This window comes from Littorina saxatilis, linkage group LG8, assembly GCF_037325665.1.
Source record: "Littorina saxatilis isolate snail1 linkage group LG8, US_GU_Lsax_2.0, whole genome shotgun sequence".
Taxonomy (NCBI): Eukaryota; Metazoa; Mollusca; class Gastropoda; order Littorinimorpha; family Littorinidae; genus Littorina; species Littorina saxatilis.
The window spans coordinates 43,044,394-43,059,393 of record NC_090252.1 but is presented as its reverse complement, the minus strand read 5'-3'; the positions used below and the strand labels follow the sequence as shown (position 1 = coordinate 43,059,393).

Sequence of the window (15,000 nt, the reverse complement as noted above, 5' to 3'; positions counted from 1 at the left end):
TGATATATCTTCCCCCACCCCACCCCACCGCCTCAATTAGTTCTTCTGGTTTATTTTTTTGTTTGTCAAGTCTACCATCGTGAAGATGTGTGTCATATTGTAATGTTTTGGTCACGTAATACATACAAGCTGTTTTGTTTGAGATCGTTTCATCTCTGCATACTGTTCATTGTTTCATGTCTTGTATTTTGAATTACATGTTGACTGGAAACCAATGAAACAACGACTGTTTAATGCTGTAAGGACAGCAACAATCGGTACATTAGCTCCAGAATCTGTTCATATTGACACACTCCTGACAGGTGATTCAAACATTTCCATATTTGAAAATAGTGCTATTTTTGTTGTTGTCCAAAGCTATATTGAGAAATCAAAACCCTTTGGGACACCTTAGTTCGATGTTGTTGTTGTTCTCTTTAGATATATTACTTTGGGCCCATCTACTTCTTGATATTTTGTTGTATTTTTCGTTCTCATTTTTTATTTGTTTTCGTTTTTGGTATTGACACAGATTGTGTTCAATATTAGAAACAAAGTGTTCCTTATTGTTTTTCTCTTTTTTTCATTTTTTTTCTCTTTTTATTTTATTTTTTCAAAAAGATTTGTCGTGTTGATCATTTCCCGCCATGAAATTTCTGGCATGTTTATGTGAGCACTTACCATAAGTTTTGAAACTTGTGTTCTTTTTTTAATGATGTTGTCATAATAATTATCATGTGTGTGTTTATGAATACAATACTGTTCAAACCAAAGACTGACCACAACAAGACTCCTCGTTGCAACGCCCAGTGTCTTGGGCAGGTCCAGTACAGGGTCGGCCACACCTGTTGGGTGACGGGTCACTGCACGCACGTGACCTGTCGCGCGTGCCCCCGCCACACGTGACCGAACATTGCGACCACCGTGACCACGGGCTCCAGTTGCCGTCACGTGGTACTGTCAGAGAAAACATCAGAATAAAGGCAAAGGGTTGATTATAACTCATTTTCTCTAGCATATCACCACATACATGTCCCTAATAGGCCGGAATTCCCTGAGAGGACGTTAACCCTTTCTACACCACCTATGTTGACCAAGTTTGTTTTTAGCCGAGACTAGCTGTGCTGCAGCAGGTCACTCAGAATTGTAGACACTGTGTGGTAACTGTGTATCAACACGCTGGAATGCAGGCGTTAGATGGACATTACAGAAAGCGACTGAAGCTAACAGTCTGAGCGAATATATCCGTACCTAGTCAGATAGAGCCATATGAGTGGGTGCGGATATATCCGTACCTGGGAGACAATGAGTTAAAGCCCCAAATTCTGTTCTTTTGCTATGTGACTCATTTTACGTGGCGTGATACTGATATTTGTAAATGTCTGTGTATGCCTAATTGCTAATCAGTTACAGTATTTCTGAAATATTGTAGATGGACGTATACATTTATTTGTTCTACAACTATTTTGGAGAGACCTTCGGTTTAAGTGCCGAGACGCTGAAACTACGCTTCACCCTGCAAGGGGAAGTAACCCTAAAAAAAAGAACAGCCTTGACCCTATAAGCTGGGTCACAGGTCAAGGCTATACCGTCACGTGACTGACCACGCGAGACCGCCGCCGCCATATTGGAAATAGTTCACTCGAAACGAAGCGAAACCTTCATTTTTTTAGGGTAAATTAAAGCGGGGTAGGCGGGAGGGTATTAAAGATGTGAGTCGGGTAAGTATATTAATCAAATCAAAATTTAGTTTTAATATTTTGGAGAAACATTTTTAGTTTGCTAAATGACAAACCTCACCAGAGACACCAGTTTGGCTCACCATCTTAGACCTAGCCAAGTTTTGACAAGAGAGAACACCACCCCTCGACTTGGTAACATACCAAAAATCAACACCCATATTGCTTGCTTGGCGTGGTGAGTTGAAAATGTGTTGATAAGTTTATTTATCGAAAAGCCACTGGTTGTATAAATTTACAAAATAATTCACACAAAAAAGTCCCACTTCTGAGCTAGTACAATGTTAATCTTATCTATCATATTCTTTGAAACGCGTGTTTTTGCATGCGCATGACCATGCCGGTGAATAATTGGAGAAAAACAGGCTGGAGAACGCTTGCCTGCCGGGGAAAATTTCAATAACCGATGAACAAAGATTACATACCAGGTAAAACAAGTAGAAAATACTCTCCAGGGGAGGTTATCTTTTTCCTGCCTTTCGAAGGACAATATGCAGCAGTGGTTTCCCTTGTCAGAGTATTGATTTTGTTGTATTCACAGCTAAGTATATGTACATGATACGTAGAACGGCAGTTACCAACCTAATGTCCAACTTACCACAACACGGCACTCCAGTTTCATAGGGTTCGGTCTGCAGGTCTGATCCAGGACAACTACGACCACAGAAGTTGGCTGAGGGGTTGTCACAGCGACGACGTCGGTCACGCGTGGCTGAACCGCACGACGCGCTCGGTTGACTCCATCGTTCCCACGTGCCCCAGTTACCGTTCACTGCACGAAACGGTATTACATTTATTTTATTTTATTTTATTTTTAAATGTTTTACCAGACTATGACATTTTCACAAATCCAGACAGCCACTGTTCTACGAGAACGTGCTCCCTCTCAAGGCGAACAACGGCTGTTGAGATTTTCATAAAAAATGTAGAACGTTCCTAAACAGCTGTGTGTTTGTTTGTCACGCTTGTTACTTCAAATATGGTTAACACATGTTGATCTTTTCTAAAGAGTAACAACAAATCTTGTCCAGAGGGGGAGGGCATCATGGAACAAAACTATCAGAACATCTGTAGTTTTTCCAAGAGTAAAACAAATAGTTCCTACATAACAGCGACCATCAAACACCTCCACCACCACCACCACCACCACAATCAACATCATCCCCAACAAGATCAACAGTAGCCACTCACCGCAGCATTGTTGCCCTTGACATCTCTCCGTGTCACGTGACTGACCAGGACAGTCCCTCCCACACTGATTGGCTGGCGGGTTGCTGCACGAGCGTGACCTTTCTCTTGACCCCGAGCCGCACGTGGCTGAACACTGTGACCAGGGCGTCCAGGGGCTCCAGTTACCGTCACGTGGCACTGCAAGGTATTGGTTTGTTTGTTTGTTTGTTTGTTTGCTTAACGCCCAGCCGACCACGAAGGGCCATATCAGGGCGGTGCTGCTTTGACATATAACGTGCGCCACACACAAGACAGAAGTCGCACAAGGTATTGGTATTGACATTGGTATTGGTATTGATATTGACGTTGATATTGGTATTGGTAATGATATTGGTATTGGTATTGGTAATGTTATTGGTATTGGTATTGATATTGGTAATGGTATTGGTATGGTAATGTTATTGGTATTGACATTGGTATTGGTAATGGTATTGGTATTGGTACCATATCGTCCTGTGAGGTTATCCCCATGGAAACTCGGGCTGCCTTCTCAATGTGGAAAGCGAACTGCCATCAAACCATTGTAGTTCCCAAAGTGAGCGTCCGTGCGCCCTTTACGTACTAGAAGCCGAAAACACGTACTGGACATTTGTGGAGTGGGTCTAAACTCGGTAACTCCTTTCTCAACGTATGATCCCCTAAAGAGACGATACAAAAAACAACAAAGCAACCAAGCAACCAACGCATGTAAAGCCCTGTCCAGATTTGGACGCCGTTTAACGCTCTATGCGCCGCAGGCCGTTTTGTGCGTCGCGCGGGATTTGCCGAGTGGCCACACATCGACGATTTTTTTCACAACGCGGTATCAGTGGAGCGGGTCACCTGACAAGAAGGTTCAGTTGCATTCGACTGCCGCGGCTGACGTCATCGCTCTGGTTTGCTCTGATTGGTCAAATTTCCGTCGTTCTATGTCTGTGTCATAGAAATTAGAACACGCGCTATTCTTCTGCAAATAACGCTTCGCGATCATAGCACGACGCGGTGCGCCCAACGGGGCCGTTTTGAGCATAAGTCAAATGTGGACAGGGTCGGCCGGGAGTGTCTGGACGGGCCTTAACACTCACCACAAACAGGCTGGCAGGGCACCCCTGTATTCAATTCATCTCTCTGCAGGTCACGCCCAGGACACGACTGACCACAGAAGTTGGGCGAGGGGTTGTCACAGCGACGACGTCGGTCACGCATGGCTGATCCGCACGTGACACTCAAGCGACTCCAGCGTTCCCACGATCCCCAGTTACCGTTCACTGCACATTGTAAAACTGGGATCTGAAAGTGACTTCCACATTTCTGTTTACCTCAGGAAGAACTTTGTTGACATGGATACACAAATGACTGCAATTTGATTGGCTCAGACCCGTCAGGATTGGGTAACATGGGATCAAACATTTCACTATAAGACTGATTCCATGCCGTGCCGTGCTCATGTGTCTGAACTTTTGGAAAAAAGTAGACGATCTGACCAAGACACGACTTCCGGAAATACCACTGTCGGGCTTATATGGGTTGTGAACGAGTTGTTTTTCTTTGGAAACATCTAGTCAAGGAACATGTGATATTGTAGCCCAATTGACGAATTTCGAAAACAACTCTGCTGAGTGTGTATGTGTTGTGAATGAGTACATTATCTTTGAAAATATGAGGTACGCTTTCCCACGTGACATTATGGGCCAATCAATAGTGAGCAGCCTGTCTCCACACATGCATGGTTGCTGAGTCTGCACACTGAGGGACGCCATCATATCGGCAATGCCGATTGTCAGGTGCGATGTGTGTACTTTTAAAGAAAACGAGCGTTATAATGAGCGAACCGTACAGAAAGCGCATATCAGAGCTAACCCTCACTGGCACAGATAACCCCCTCGTTTGGAGACAAGCCGTTCGCTTGTGATTGGCCTGCAATGTCACGTGTGGCTTGCCTCAGTGTGACTATGGACAGCAAGAAAAACAAGGGAAAGGAACTGTTCCACAACCCATACAAACTTGCCAGAGTGGGTTGTGACCACACGTGGTCGTCTGATCTGTGCACTGAGGGACGCAATGCCGAGTGTCAGCTCTGATGAGCGTATTTTCGAACGAAAAGAGCGTTGTATTCAGCGGAGAGTGCAGAAAGCACAGATGGGAGCTAAAGGCGGCCCTTAATTGATGAGCCCGAAGTCGACTTCGCGAAGACTTCCCGAAGTCTGTGTACCGAACACTCAGTGCTAAAGCTTCATGCGGCCAGTTTCCCAAAGTATAATTCGTGTATTCGACTTCGCCTGGTTAAGGACAGGCTTTACACTCACTGGAATGTCAGTCGTTTGCATGACTTAACTAGCACAGATTGCCGCTCCATGCAGAGACACGCCGTTCGCTTGTGATTGGTCTACAATGTCACGTGTAGCTTGCCTCAGTGTTTCCAAGCAACAATTCCACAACAATTAAAAACTATGTTTAATTTCCGAACAGCGTCTGTTAGTAAAGTAAAATATGCCCAAGGACACAAAAGGACAGTGGGACAGAGTTAAATATACCCTCCGGTAAGTCTATGAGGACTGGGTGGCCGAGTGGTAACGCACTTGCGCTCGGAAGCGAGAGGTTGCGAGTTCGACCCTGGGCCAGGGCGTTAGCAATTTTCTCCCCCCTTTCCTAACCTAGGTGGTGGGTTCAAGTGCTAGTCTTTCGGATGAGACGAAAAACCGAGGTCCCTTCGTGTACACTACATTGGGGTGTGCACGTTAAAGATCCCACGATTGACAAAAGGGTCTTTCCTGGCAAAATTGTATAGGCATAGATAAAAAATGTCCACCAAAATACCCGTGTGACTTGGAATAATAGGCTGTGAAAAGTAGGATATGCGCCGAAATGGCTGCGATCTGCTGGTCGATGTGAATGCGTGATGTATTGTGTAAAAAATTCCATCTCACACGGCATAAATAGATCCCTGCGCCTTGAGTCCGAGTCTGGAGATACGCGCGCGATATAAGACTTCATATAATGATACTCGATAATTATGAGACCAAGGGTAGGGTGGATGGTGGCGAGAGGGGTGAAGAGAGGGAAAATGATAAAAATGCAGCGTGTGAGGCTGTGAGCAGTACCCACCAGTGTTTAGCTCAGGCACCGTCACGGCTGACGCGCCACAGTTCTAGACAGAATACTGTATCCTTATTACAGGAAACTGCACCGCGCTGTTCTGGCCTTCTTTTCAACGTTCGTTCTCATCTCCAATGCAGTGATACGAAGAGGTGTAAGTTTCACCCGCCCTTCAGTCTCAGGCATTTCCAAACGCTCGACTCAAGACTATTGAATGATATACTTCAGTGACTCACCGCATGCAGGCGGACAGGTGACCCTTGTATCAAACTCCTCTCTCTGCAGGTCACGCCCAGGACACGACTGACCACAGAAGTTGGCTGAGGGGTTGTCACAGCGACGACGTCGGTCACGCATGCCTGAACCGCACGTGACACTCACGCGACTCCAGCGTTCCCATGAGCCCCAGTTACCGTTCACTGTAGAAGGAACAAAAAAAGATAAGTCACAAAATAGCCAAGCGAATTCCTGAGGTCAGCAGTGATGTGGTTGTGAAATTCAAAAATATGTATACGTTAGAGTTGTTGTTGTTTGTTGTTAAGGGTGAGACTAGAGTTCTCATATCCGGATCGCCCGCCATTTGCAATCCAGTAAAGTGTACATTCTTGTTCAAATTTGTTTGTTCGTTCATGGGCTGAAACTCCCACGGCTTTTACGTGTATGACCGTTTTTACCCCGCCATTTAGGCAGCCATACGCCGTTTTCGGAGGAAGCATGCTGGGTATTTTCGTGTTTCTATAACCCACCGAACTCTGGCATGGATTACAGGCTCTTTTTCGTGCGCACTTGGTCCTGTGCTTGCGTGTACACACGGGGGTGTTCGGACACCGAGGAGAGTCTGTACACAAAGTTGACTCTGAGAAATAAATCTCTCGCCGAACGGCGTGGGGACGAACTCACGCTGACAGCGGCCAACTGGATACAAATCCAGCGCGCTACCGACTGAGCTACATCCCCGCCCCTAGCAGACTATTACATCTGTACCGACGGTGCGCATGATAACATAAATTGCGTGCGTCCTACTACACGATCTGTTCAAGTTTAGTGCGTTGCGGCAGGACCCCCTTGAAGAATTTCCAGTACGGTTTTTTCGGCTTCTAGTTGACGCAGGGACAGATAACGACACAGACAGTCAAACGATGTACATGTACACAACTATCTCACAGGTGCCCACACATGGCTTTAGTGTTCGGTGGGTTATAGAAACACGAAAATACCCAGCATGCAAAGAAACTAATATGTGACAATTGCCAGCGTTTTTAGATGGCTTGAACAAAACTCTGTAACTCTGCAAGCATCATGAAACGAAATGTGAACTTAAACTGAGACTCACGGTCTGAGTCTAACACTTTGAAAACGCTCTCTGCTTGATTTTCATCTGTGCAGAAAGGTTTTGTTTTACTTTGCTTTGCAGTTTGTATGTTTTTACACCCCGAAATAAAGTAATATGAGTCCAATTTAATGATGCTTGCAGAGTTGCAGAGTTTTGTTCAAGCCATCTAAAAACGCTGGCAATTGTCACATACTAGTTTTTTTGCACACCCCAATTCTTGAGAAAAATCATTCATACCCTGAATAACCCAGCTGATGAAAGGTGAACTCACCGCAGGCAGGAGGGCACGGTACTCCAGTCTCGGACCTTTCACTCTCCGTTGGAGAGCCGGGACAGGACTGACCACAGAAGTTGGGCGAGGGGTTGTCACAGCGACGACGTCGGTCACGCATGCCTGAACCGCACGTCACACTCATGCGACTCCAGCGTTCCCATGAGCCCCAGTTACCGTTCACTGCACGTCAACAATGATTAAATTTGACTCATATTACTTTAAACACGCAAAATACGAAGCAAACTAACAAAAAAATACTGCGTTCTGACTGCACATATACATATCAAGCCAGAGTGTTGTTGGAAAGTGTTAGACACAGATTGTAAGTGTCAATTGTAGTTCGCATTTGCTTCATGATGCTTGCAGAGTTGCAGAGTTTTGTTCAAGCCATCTAAAAACGCTGGCAATTGTCACATACTAATTTCTTTGTACACCCCAACTCTTGAGAAACATCCTTCAAACCCTGAACAACCAAGCTGATCAAAGGTACGCGAACTCACCACAGGCAGGGGGGCATGGCACTCCAGTTTCGGATCTCTCACTCTCCATTGGAGAACCAGGACAGGACTGACCACAGAAGTTGGGCGAGGGGTTGTCACAGCGACGACGTCGGTCACGCATGCCTGAACCGCACGTCACACTCATGCGACTCCAGCGTTCCCACGAGCCCCAGTTACCGTTCACTGCACGTCAACACATATGAAATGGATTCGAAATTACTTAATTTGTGAAAATAACACGCACAAAAGCCAGGACATTAATCCGAAACAGGCAAAAATCAACTTTCAAAAAAGGAAAGCAATGGATACAATCCACATGAAGATGCCCTTAATCTGCTCAATCGCCACGAGCAGACTATTGTCTTCCGATTCCGGACAGGCCACTGCGAACTGAACAGCCACCTAGAAAGGATTGGTATCAGACAGTCGGCCCTGTGCGACTGTGGAGAGGTGGACCAGACACCGGACCACTTCCTGCAGACCTGCCAACTCCACTGCAGTGAGAGGGAACACGTCTGGCCCACGGAGACAACGCTGGACACCAAGCTGTGGGGCAGCATTCAGGACCTCAACCTGGCATCCCACTTTGTGATAACGACGCAACGGATATAGACACAACAATCATCGAACGTTGAAGACGGGCATTCAGCCGCTTCCACACATGCAGATGTCTACTGCATGCCTGCTTTCTGGGCAACGTTGGAACCTTTCGTTGAATCATGGTTGCACCTGACACCAATGTCAGCCTATGTCCAACTCTACGTGAAGGCAGACTTTTCGTTTCCGATTTCTTGGTAAAAATCCTTCAACTCACCACAAGCAGGGGGGCATGGTACTCCAGTGTCGGACCTTTCACTCTCCATTGGAGAACCAGGACACGGCTGACCACAGAAGTTGGCTGAGGGGTTGTCACAGCGACGACGTCGGTTACGCATGCCTGAACCGCACGTCACACTCATGCGACTCCAGCGTTCCCACGAGCCCCAGTTACCGTTCACTGCACGTCAACACATATGAAATGGATTCGAAATTACTTAATTTGTGAAAATAACACGCACAATAGGAATCAAACCATCACAAAAAAACCTGCGTTCTGCACAGATACAGATCAAGCCAGAGGATGTTTTCAAAGTTTTAGACCCAGACTGTGAGTTTCAGATTAAGTTCACATTTCGTTTCATGATTCTGACAGAGTTGCAGAGTTTTGGTCAAGACATTTTAAAACGCTCCCATAGAAAGAGAGAGGGAAAGAGAGAGGGAAAGAGAGAGAGAGAGAGAGAGAGAGAGAGAGAGAGAGAGAGAGAGAGAGAGAGAGAGAGAGAGAGAGAGAGAGAAAGAGAGAGAGTGTGAGAGAGAGGGAGAATACAGCAAAATAATATACCATCTTACGCAAGTTAGCAACGTTTGGCCTGTTCTACCGCGGCGTTTAACATAATGCAACCTTATCAATGTTGCAGCAATTGTAAAATCCACTTTGCGGCGATGACATCTTTTCAATCTTTACACGTGAGATGAACATCCAACTCCAAACTACAACGGTTGTCTTGCAGTGGATCCCTGCACACACGGGGATTGTGGGCAACAAAATGGCGGATAAGATGGCACAGGAGGGCAGCAAAACTGAGCAGCAGCCTTCTAACCTCACATAATTATAGTGAAGCCAGGACATTTCCCACTTTGTGACAACGACGCAACGGATATAGACACAACAATCATCGAACGTTGAAGACGGGCATTCAGCCGCTTCCACACATGCAGATGTCTACTGCATGCCTGCTTTCTGGGCAACGTTGGAACCTTTCGTTGAATCATGGTTGCACCTGACACCAATGTCAGCCTATGTCCAACTCTACGTGAAGGCAGACTTTTCGTTTCCGATTTCTTGGTAAAAATTCTTCAACTCACCACAAGCAGGGGGGCATGGTACTCCAGTGTCGGACCTTTCACTCTCCATTGGAGAACCAGGACACGGCTGACCACAGAAGTTGGCTGAGGGGTTGTCACAGCGACGACGTCGGTTACGCATGCCTGAACCGCACGTCACACTCATGCGACTCCAGCGTTCCCATGAGCCCCAGTTACCGTTCACTGCACATGACAGATTTTCCCTGACGTGTAAGTATCTTAATGTCCACAGAATGTCGTAAAAATCTTATTCAATAGTAAAGCGTGCTATGAAGCACAGCGCAACCGCTACCGCGCCAAACAGGCTCGTCACTTCCACTGCCTTTTGCACTAGCGGCGGACTACCTTCAGTTTCATTCTGTGAGTTCCACAGCTTGACTAAATGTAGTAATTTCGCCTTACGCGACTTGTTCTCTCTCTCTCTCTCTCTCTCTCTCTCTCTATTTCACTTTCTCTCTCTCTCTCTCTCTCTCTCTCTCTCTCTCTATTTCACTTTCTCTCTCTCTCTCTCTTTGCATCTGTTGCTATCTCTCTCACACACACATACAATCGCTCAGAATAAATCGTCAAGTCATGTCTTCATAACAGACTTGCATTGACCTACATACCGCAGCACGGTCCCTGATCACATCTATCCGTATCGCCTTCACGGCCAGGACAGTCACGCCCGCACTCATTGGCTGGTGGGTTGCTGCACGTGCGTGACCTTCGCCTCGAACCCGTGCCGCACGTGACCGAGCATGACGTCCATCGTGACCACATAGCCCAGTTGCCGTCACGAGGAACTGTACAGGCAAGGAAAATGTAAGCAGAAAAACAATGTTGACTGAGAGTGAGAGCGACAATTACAATAGTGTCAGTTGCGGATGCGAGTCCCGTGATTACTGTTTGCGTTAAATCGTGTTTGTTTATTCGAAGTGTACTGTCATGCCACTGGCACTGATTAGCCCAAACACGAAACTGCAATGCTAATCATTGCATTTGGTTTTAATGACATCTAAAAATACACACGAACATCCTCCTGAACTAGCCATACGGATGTGAATTGTCATTCTGAAAGAAGAGCAAACATACACCCACACCCACACACACACACACACACACACATACACACACACAAAACTGACCACAGCACCGATCCCCTTGACACCTATCCGTGTCACGTGAGGGACCAGGGCAATTGCGGCCACACTGATTGGCTGGCGGGTTGCTGCACGTGCGTGACCTGTCCCTCATTCCCGGGCCGCACGTGGCGGAACACAGTGACCAGGGCGTCCAGAACCCCCAGTTGCCGTCACGTGGCACTGCACAGTCAGAGGAAAGAGATATCTATAGGTTAAACACCTCCGAGTCCTGGATAGCTGGCATATTTTGCTGAGGGTCGATTTTCAGGTATTACTGAGCCTCAAATGTTTTGTGAATATTATAAGATGTTTGATGGATTGTTGACAGACCAGCTTTTTTGTCGGTCCGAGGGGGAGCATATCGTCTTTTGTTTCATATTTATTGACCTTCGGCCTTGGTCAATAAATATGAAACAAAAGACGATATGCTCCCCCTCGGACCGACAAAAAAGCTGGTCTGACAACAAACCACCAAACATCGCTTTTGTCATCATTTTGGTATTGAGAAAATAAGTGCAAAATCAACACAGGGAGCCATGCTTTGAAACACGAGTTCCGTTTTGATAACCACACGAGTTCCGTTTTGATAACCACTGGCAATCAAAGCTGGCGTGTGAAAGCAACTTTCTGTGTTTTTGAGTTCATAAAATGTTGGGATGAATATGTCAGGTTTGAGGATGCACAGTTCTGTAGGTTCATCTCGGTATTCCACCCCCTCGGCTTTCAGTTGTAAATATTAAGCTTAGTGATTGAATGTGGAAGCTACGTTGGGTCAAAGGTCACAGAAGATTTGCGTCGTGCAGCGAAGGAAAGAATCGCGATCTTGTTCCCGACTCAGTGCCTCTTTGTTTTTCATTAGACCTGTCATTCTGTTTGCTCGGCTTTGTTAGATGTTTGCATATCTTGTTGCTATTTTCTTTGCTTTTATTATTATTTCTTATTTGCGCTTCGTTTATCAATACAACGTCTGGTGCACGGGTCAAAATTTGTGTGTCAGGGGTCAATTGGTTTGACTTGAACTTGACGTTCGTGTTTCTCCGAACGTCTGTGTATCGAAACACAGATACACGCACTCCATGACTTTGTAAGAAGACAAAACATATCGCTAGGTTTCATTTGTTTGTGATGAATTAATGAGCTTTCATGAAGTAGTTTTGTTTTTTGTTTACTTTTGCCAGTTTGCCAGTTTGTTTTTGGAACTTTGCAAAGCAGTGTCGTGTCGTCTGTTTAGGTCTGGGGAAACGCCAATGAAAAGAGCCGAAGAATCCCCGAGCGTTTCTATTGGGTTTGCTTTTGATTATCCATGTATAACCTGCTTCCTGCAACTATGGTAACCGGGGATTTATTGCATGGGGAAGATGAGATTTTTTTCCCAGGTGCTTGTGAATGAAAACTCATGAAAATGATTTTTTATTTGTTTGTTTGCTTAACGCCCAGCCGACCACGAAGGGCCATATCAGGGCGGTGCTGCTTTGACATATAACGTGCGCCACACACAAGACAGAAGTCGCAGCACAGGCTTCACGTCTCACCCAGTCACATTATTCTGACACCGGACCAACCAGTCCTAGCACTAACCCCATAATGCCAGACGCCAGGCGGAGCAGCCACTAGATTGCCAATTTTAAAGTCTTAGGTATGACCCGGCCGGGGTTCGAACCCACGACCTCCCGATCACGGGGCGGACGCCTTACCACTAAGCCAACCGTGCAGGTCATGAAAATGATGACAATTCATTTTGTCCTGAATAAAAAATTCTATTAATTGATCTATTTTCTTGTTTATTTATATATAAACCGATTCATTCATTCATTAATTCATTCATTCATGCATGCATTCATTGATTCACTCATTCATTTATTAATTAATTAATTCATCATTCATTTATTTATTCTTCTGACATTTGCTTGTTTTTTTCATTCATTCATTCATCCATTCATTTATTCATTTCATTCATTCTTTCATTCATTCATTAATGTATCCTTCATTTATCTATTCATTCTACTGACATTGCAGCCGACCACTCACCACAGCAAGGCACACCACTATTACATTGGCGCTGGTCGGAGGCTGTTCCAGGGCAGCGCTGACCACAGAAGTTGGGAGACGGATTGTCACATCTGCGCATGCGCGACTGCGCTCCGGTACCGCAGGTGGCGCTGCAAGAGCTCCATGATTGCCATGACCCCCAGTTGCCGTCCACTTAAAAAAAAAAAAAAATTCGTTGACATGTTTAAAGGAAATGTAGTATAATGTGCAGTACGATCATGACACTTATCTCCCGTGATAAAACGTTTCTGTTGGTTGATTCACTTGAAGAAACAGACATGATGTGGACAAAATCAGTGCGATCGAAACTCTAATACCAGCTTAAACAACGAGTTACAGGGGCGGATCCAGGAGGGGTTTCCGGGGTTTCCGGACCCCCCCCCTCCCCAGCCTAATAAATAAAAAGAGAAAAGTAAATACATTTGAAAAAAAGAAAAACTTATGGCTCAGATTACTCCATTTTCCTTGATTTTTATCAATATTTTCCGGGGGGGGGGGGCATGCCCCCAGAAACCCCTAGGAGCCGGCTTTTGTCTTCTAAGGGGCGGTTTCAGAAAGTATTTGGGTCATTTGTTGGCTCAGGTTACACCAGATCGGTCAATTGGCTTTGATCCAAATTTGTCTTCTTAAATTTACTTTTTGGAAGGTGCATTAGGGGAAGTTTCTTGGCTCAGATTGCACCAGTTTGCTTTATTTTCCTTGTTTTTATCAACACATTTCCGGGGGGGGCAGGTTCGAACACTTCGCACCCTCAACTAAACGCTTTGCGTCGTCGAATTGTCCCTAAAACAACATTCGACCCCCCCCCTCCCCTCCTAAAAATGATGTGATCCGCCCCTGGTGAAACAACGCGTGTAGTATTCAAAGTAGCATCAACACGCCAAAGCACTTGTCCAAATGAAATGTAGTACACACCATAGTGGCACGTAAAACACCTCGGTCATTCTGCCATTAGTGCAGTTGGCTGGTTACACACAAACACGCATTCACATACATGTGTATCTGAATTATCGAAAGACGGGGTAACACCCGGGAACCCAATGGCTTTGCCGTGAGGGCGTAACACTTATATTTCTCTGTCAGATGACCTTACCGCATGGTGGGGAGCAGGACACCTGGGAGTTACAGCCCTCGCTCTGCGCTTCGGAACCTGGACACTGGCGCCCGCAGAAGTTAGCCGGAGGACTGTCACAGCGACGGCGTCGTTCACGCGTGCCCAGTTCACACGTTGCGGAACACCCTGACCAGCGCTGCCACCCGCCCCAGTTACCGTTCACTGCACATTGGTTAGGTACGGTTAGCTGTTAGTGCCACAAATATGTATTTATACGGCCGACTTTGCACCGACTTTTGGACAAATGCTGTTCTCGTTGTTGTATTGATACATTTTTTTTTTGTCAGTAGAAAATGCTTGAAAGTTGTCGCTATGTAAACGTATAACCTTTAGTGCCAAAAACCAGTGTCCAAATTGGTATACAACATCGCCCTTTGTTGACTTGAATTTTGAACAATATATATATCCAGTAAAGTGCTGTTTGAAATAAGTCGTTGATAGTAGTTTTCTCACTGATAACTTTTGGACAACAAAATCGCTGGTTAGTTATCGGCATATGAACAGTTTGCCATCCACACTCCAGTGTAATCATGGCCGACATAACGCTAACTTTTGAACGATTGTAGTCGGGAGAAAATCGCTTGAAAGTTGTAGCCATGTTAAACCGACTTATTGTGGCAGAAGCTACACAAACGTACAGAGAAGCAAGCCAATGAAAAAGCATACTCAGCCATATAA

The 15,000-nt window shown here is 45.7% G+C and overlaps 1 protein-coding gene across 1 annotated transcript in view; it reads right to left on the bottom strand.

Moving 5' to 3' along the window:
• Nucleotides 1-15,000, bottom strand: part of LOC138973605 (SCO-spondin-like) — a gene marked incomplete at its 5' end in the record, with an annotated part of 67,491 nt that overhangs the window by 25,874 nt on the left and 26,617 nt on the right. The window contains 13 exon segments of the mRNA XM_070346320.1: nt 760-936; nt 2,317-2,490; nt 2,910-3,086; nt 4,013-4,195; nt 6,260-6,442; nt 7,628-7,810; nt 8,131-8,313; nt 8,945-9,127; nt 10,036-10,218; nt 10,644-10,820; nt 11,163-11,339; nt 13,188-13,361; nt 14,302-14,484. Coding sequence (XP_070202421.1) covers nt 760-936; nt 2,317-2,490; nt 2,910-3,086; nt 4,013-4,195; nt 6,260-6,442; nt 7,628-7,810; nt 8,131-8,313; nt 8,945-9,127; nt 10,036-10,218; nt 10,644-10,820; nt 11,163-11,339; nt 13,188-13,361; nt 14,302-14,484 — 2,337 coding nt within the window.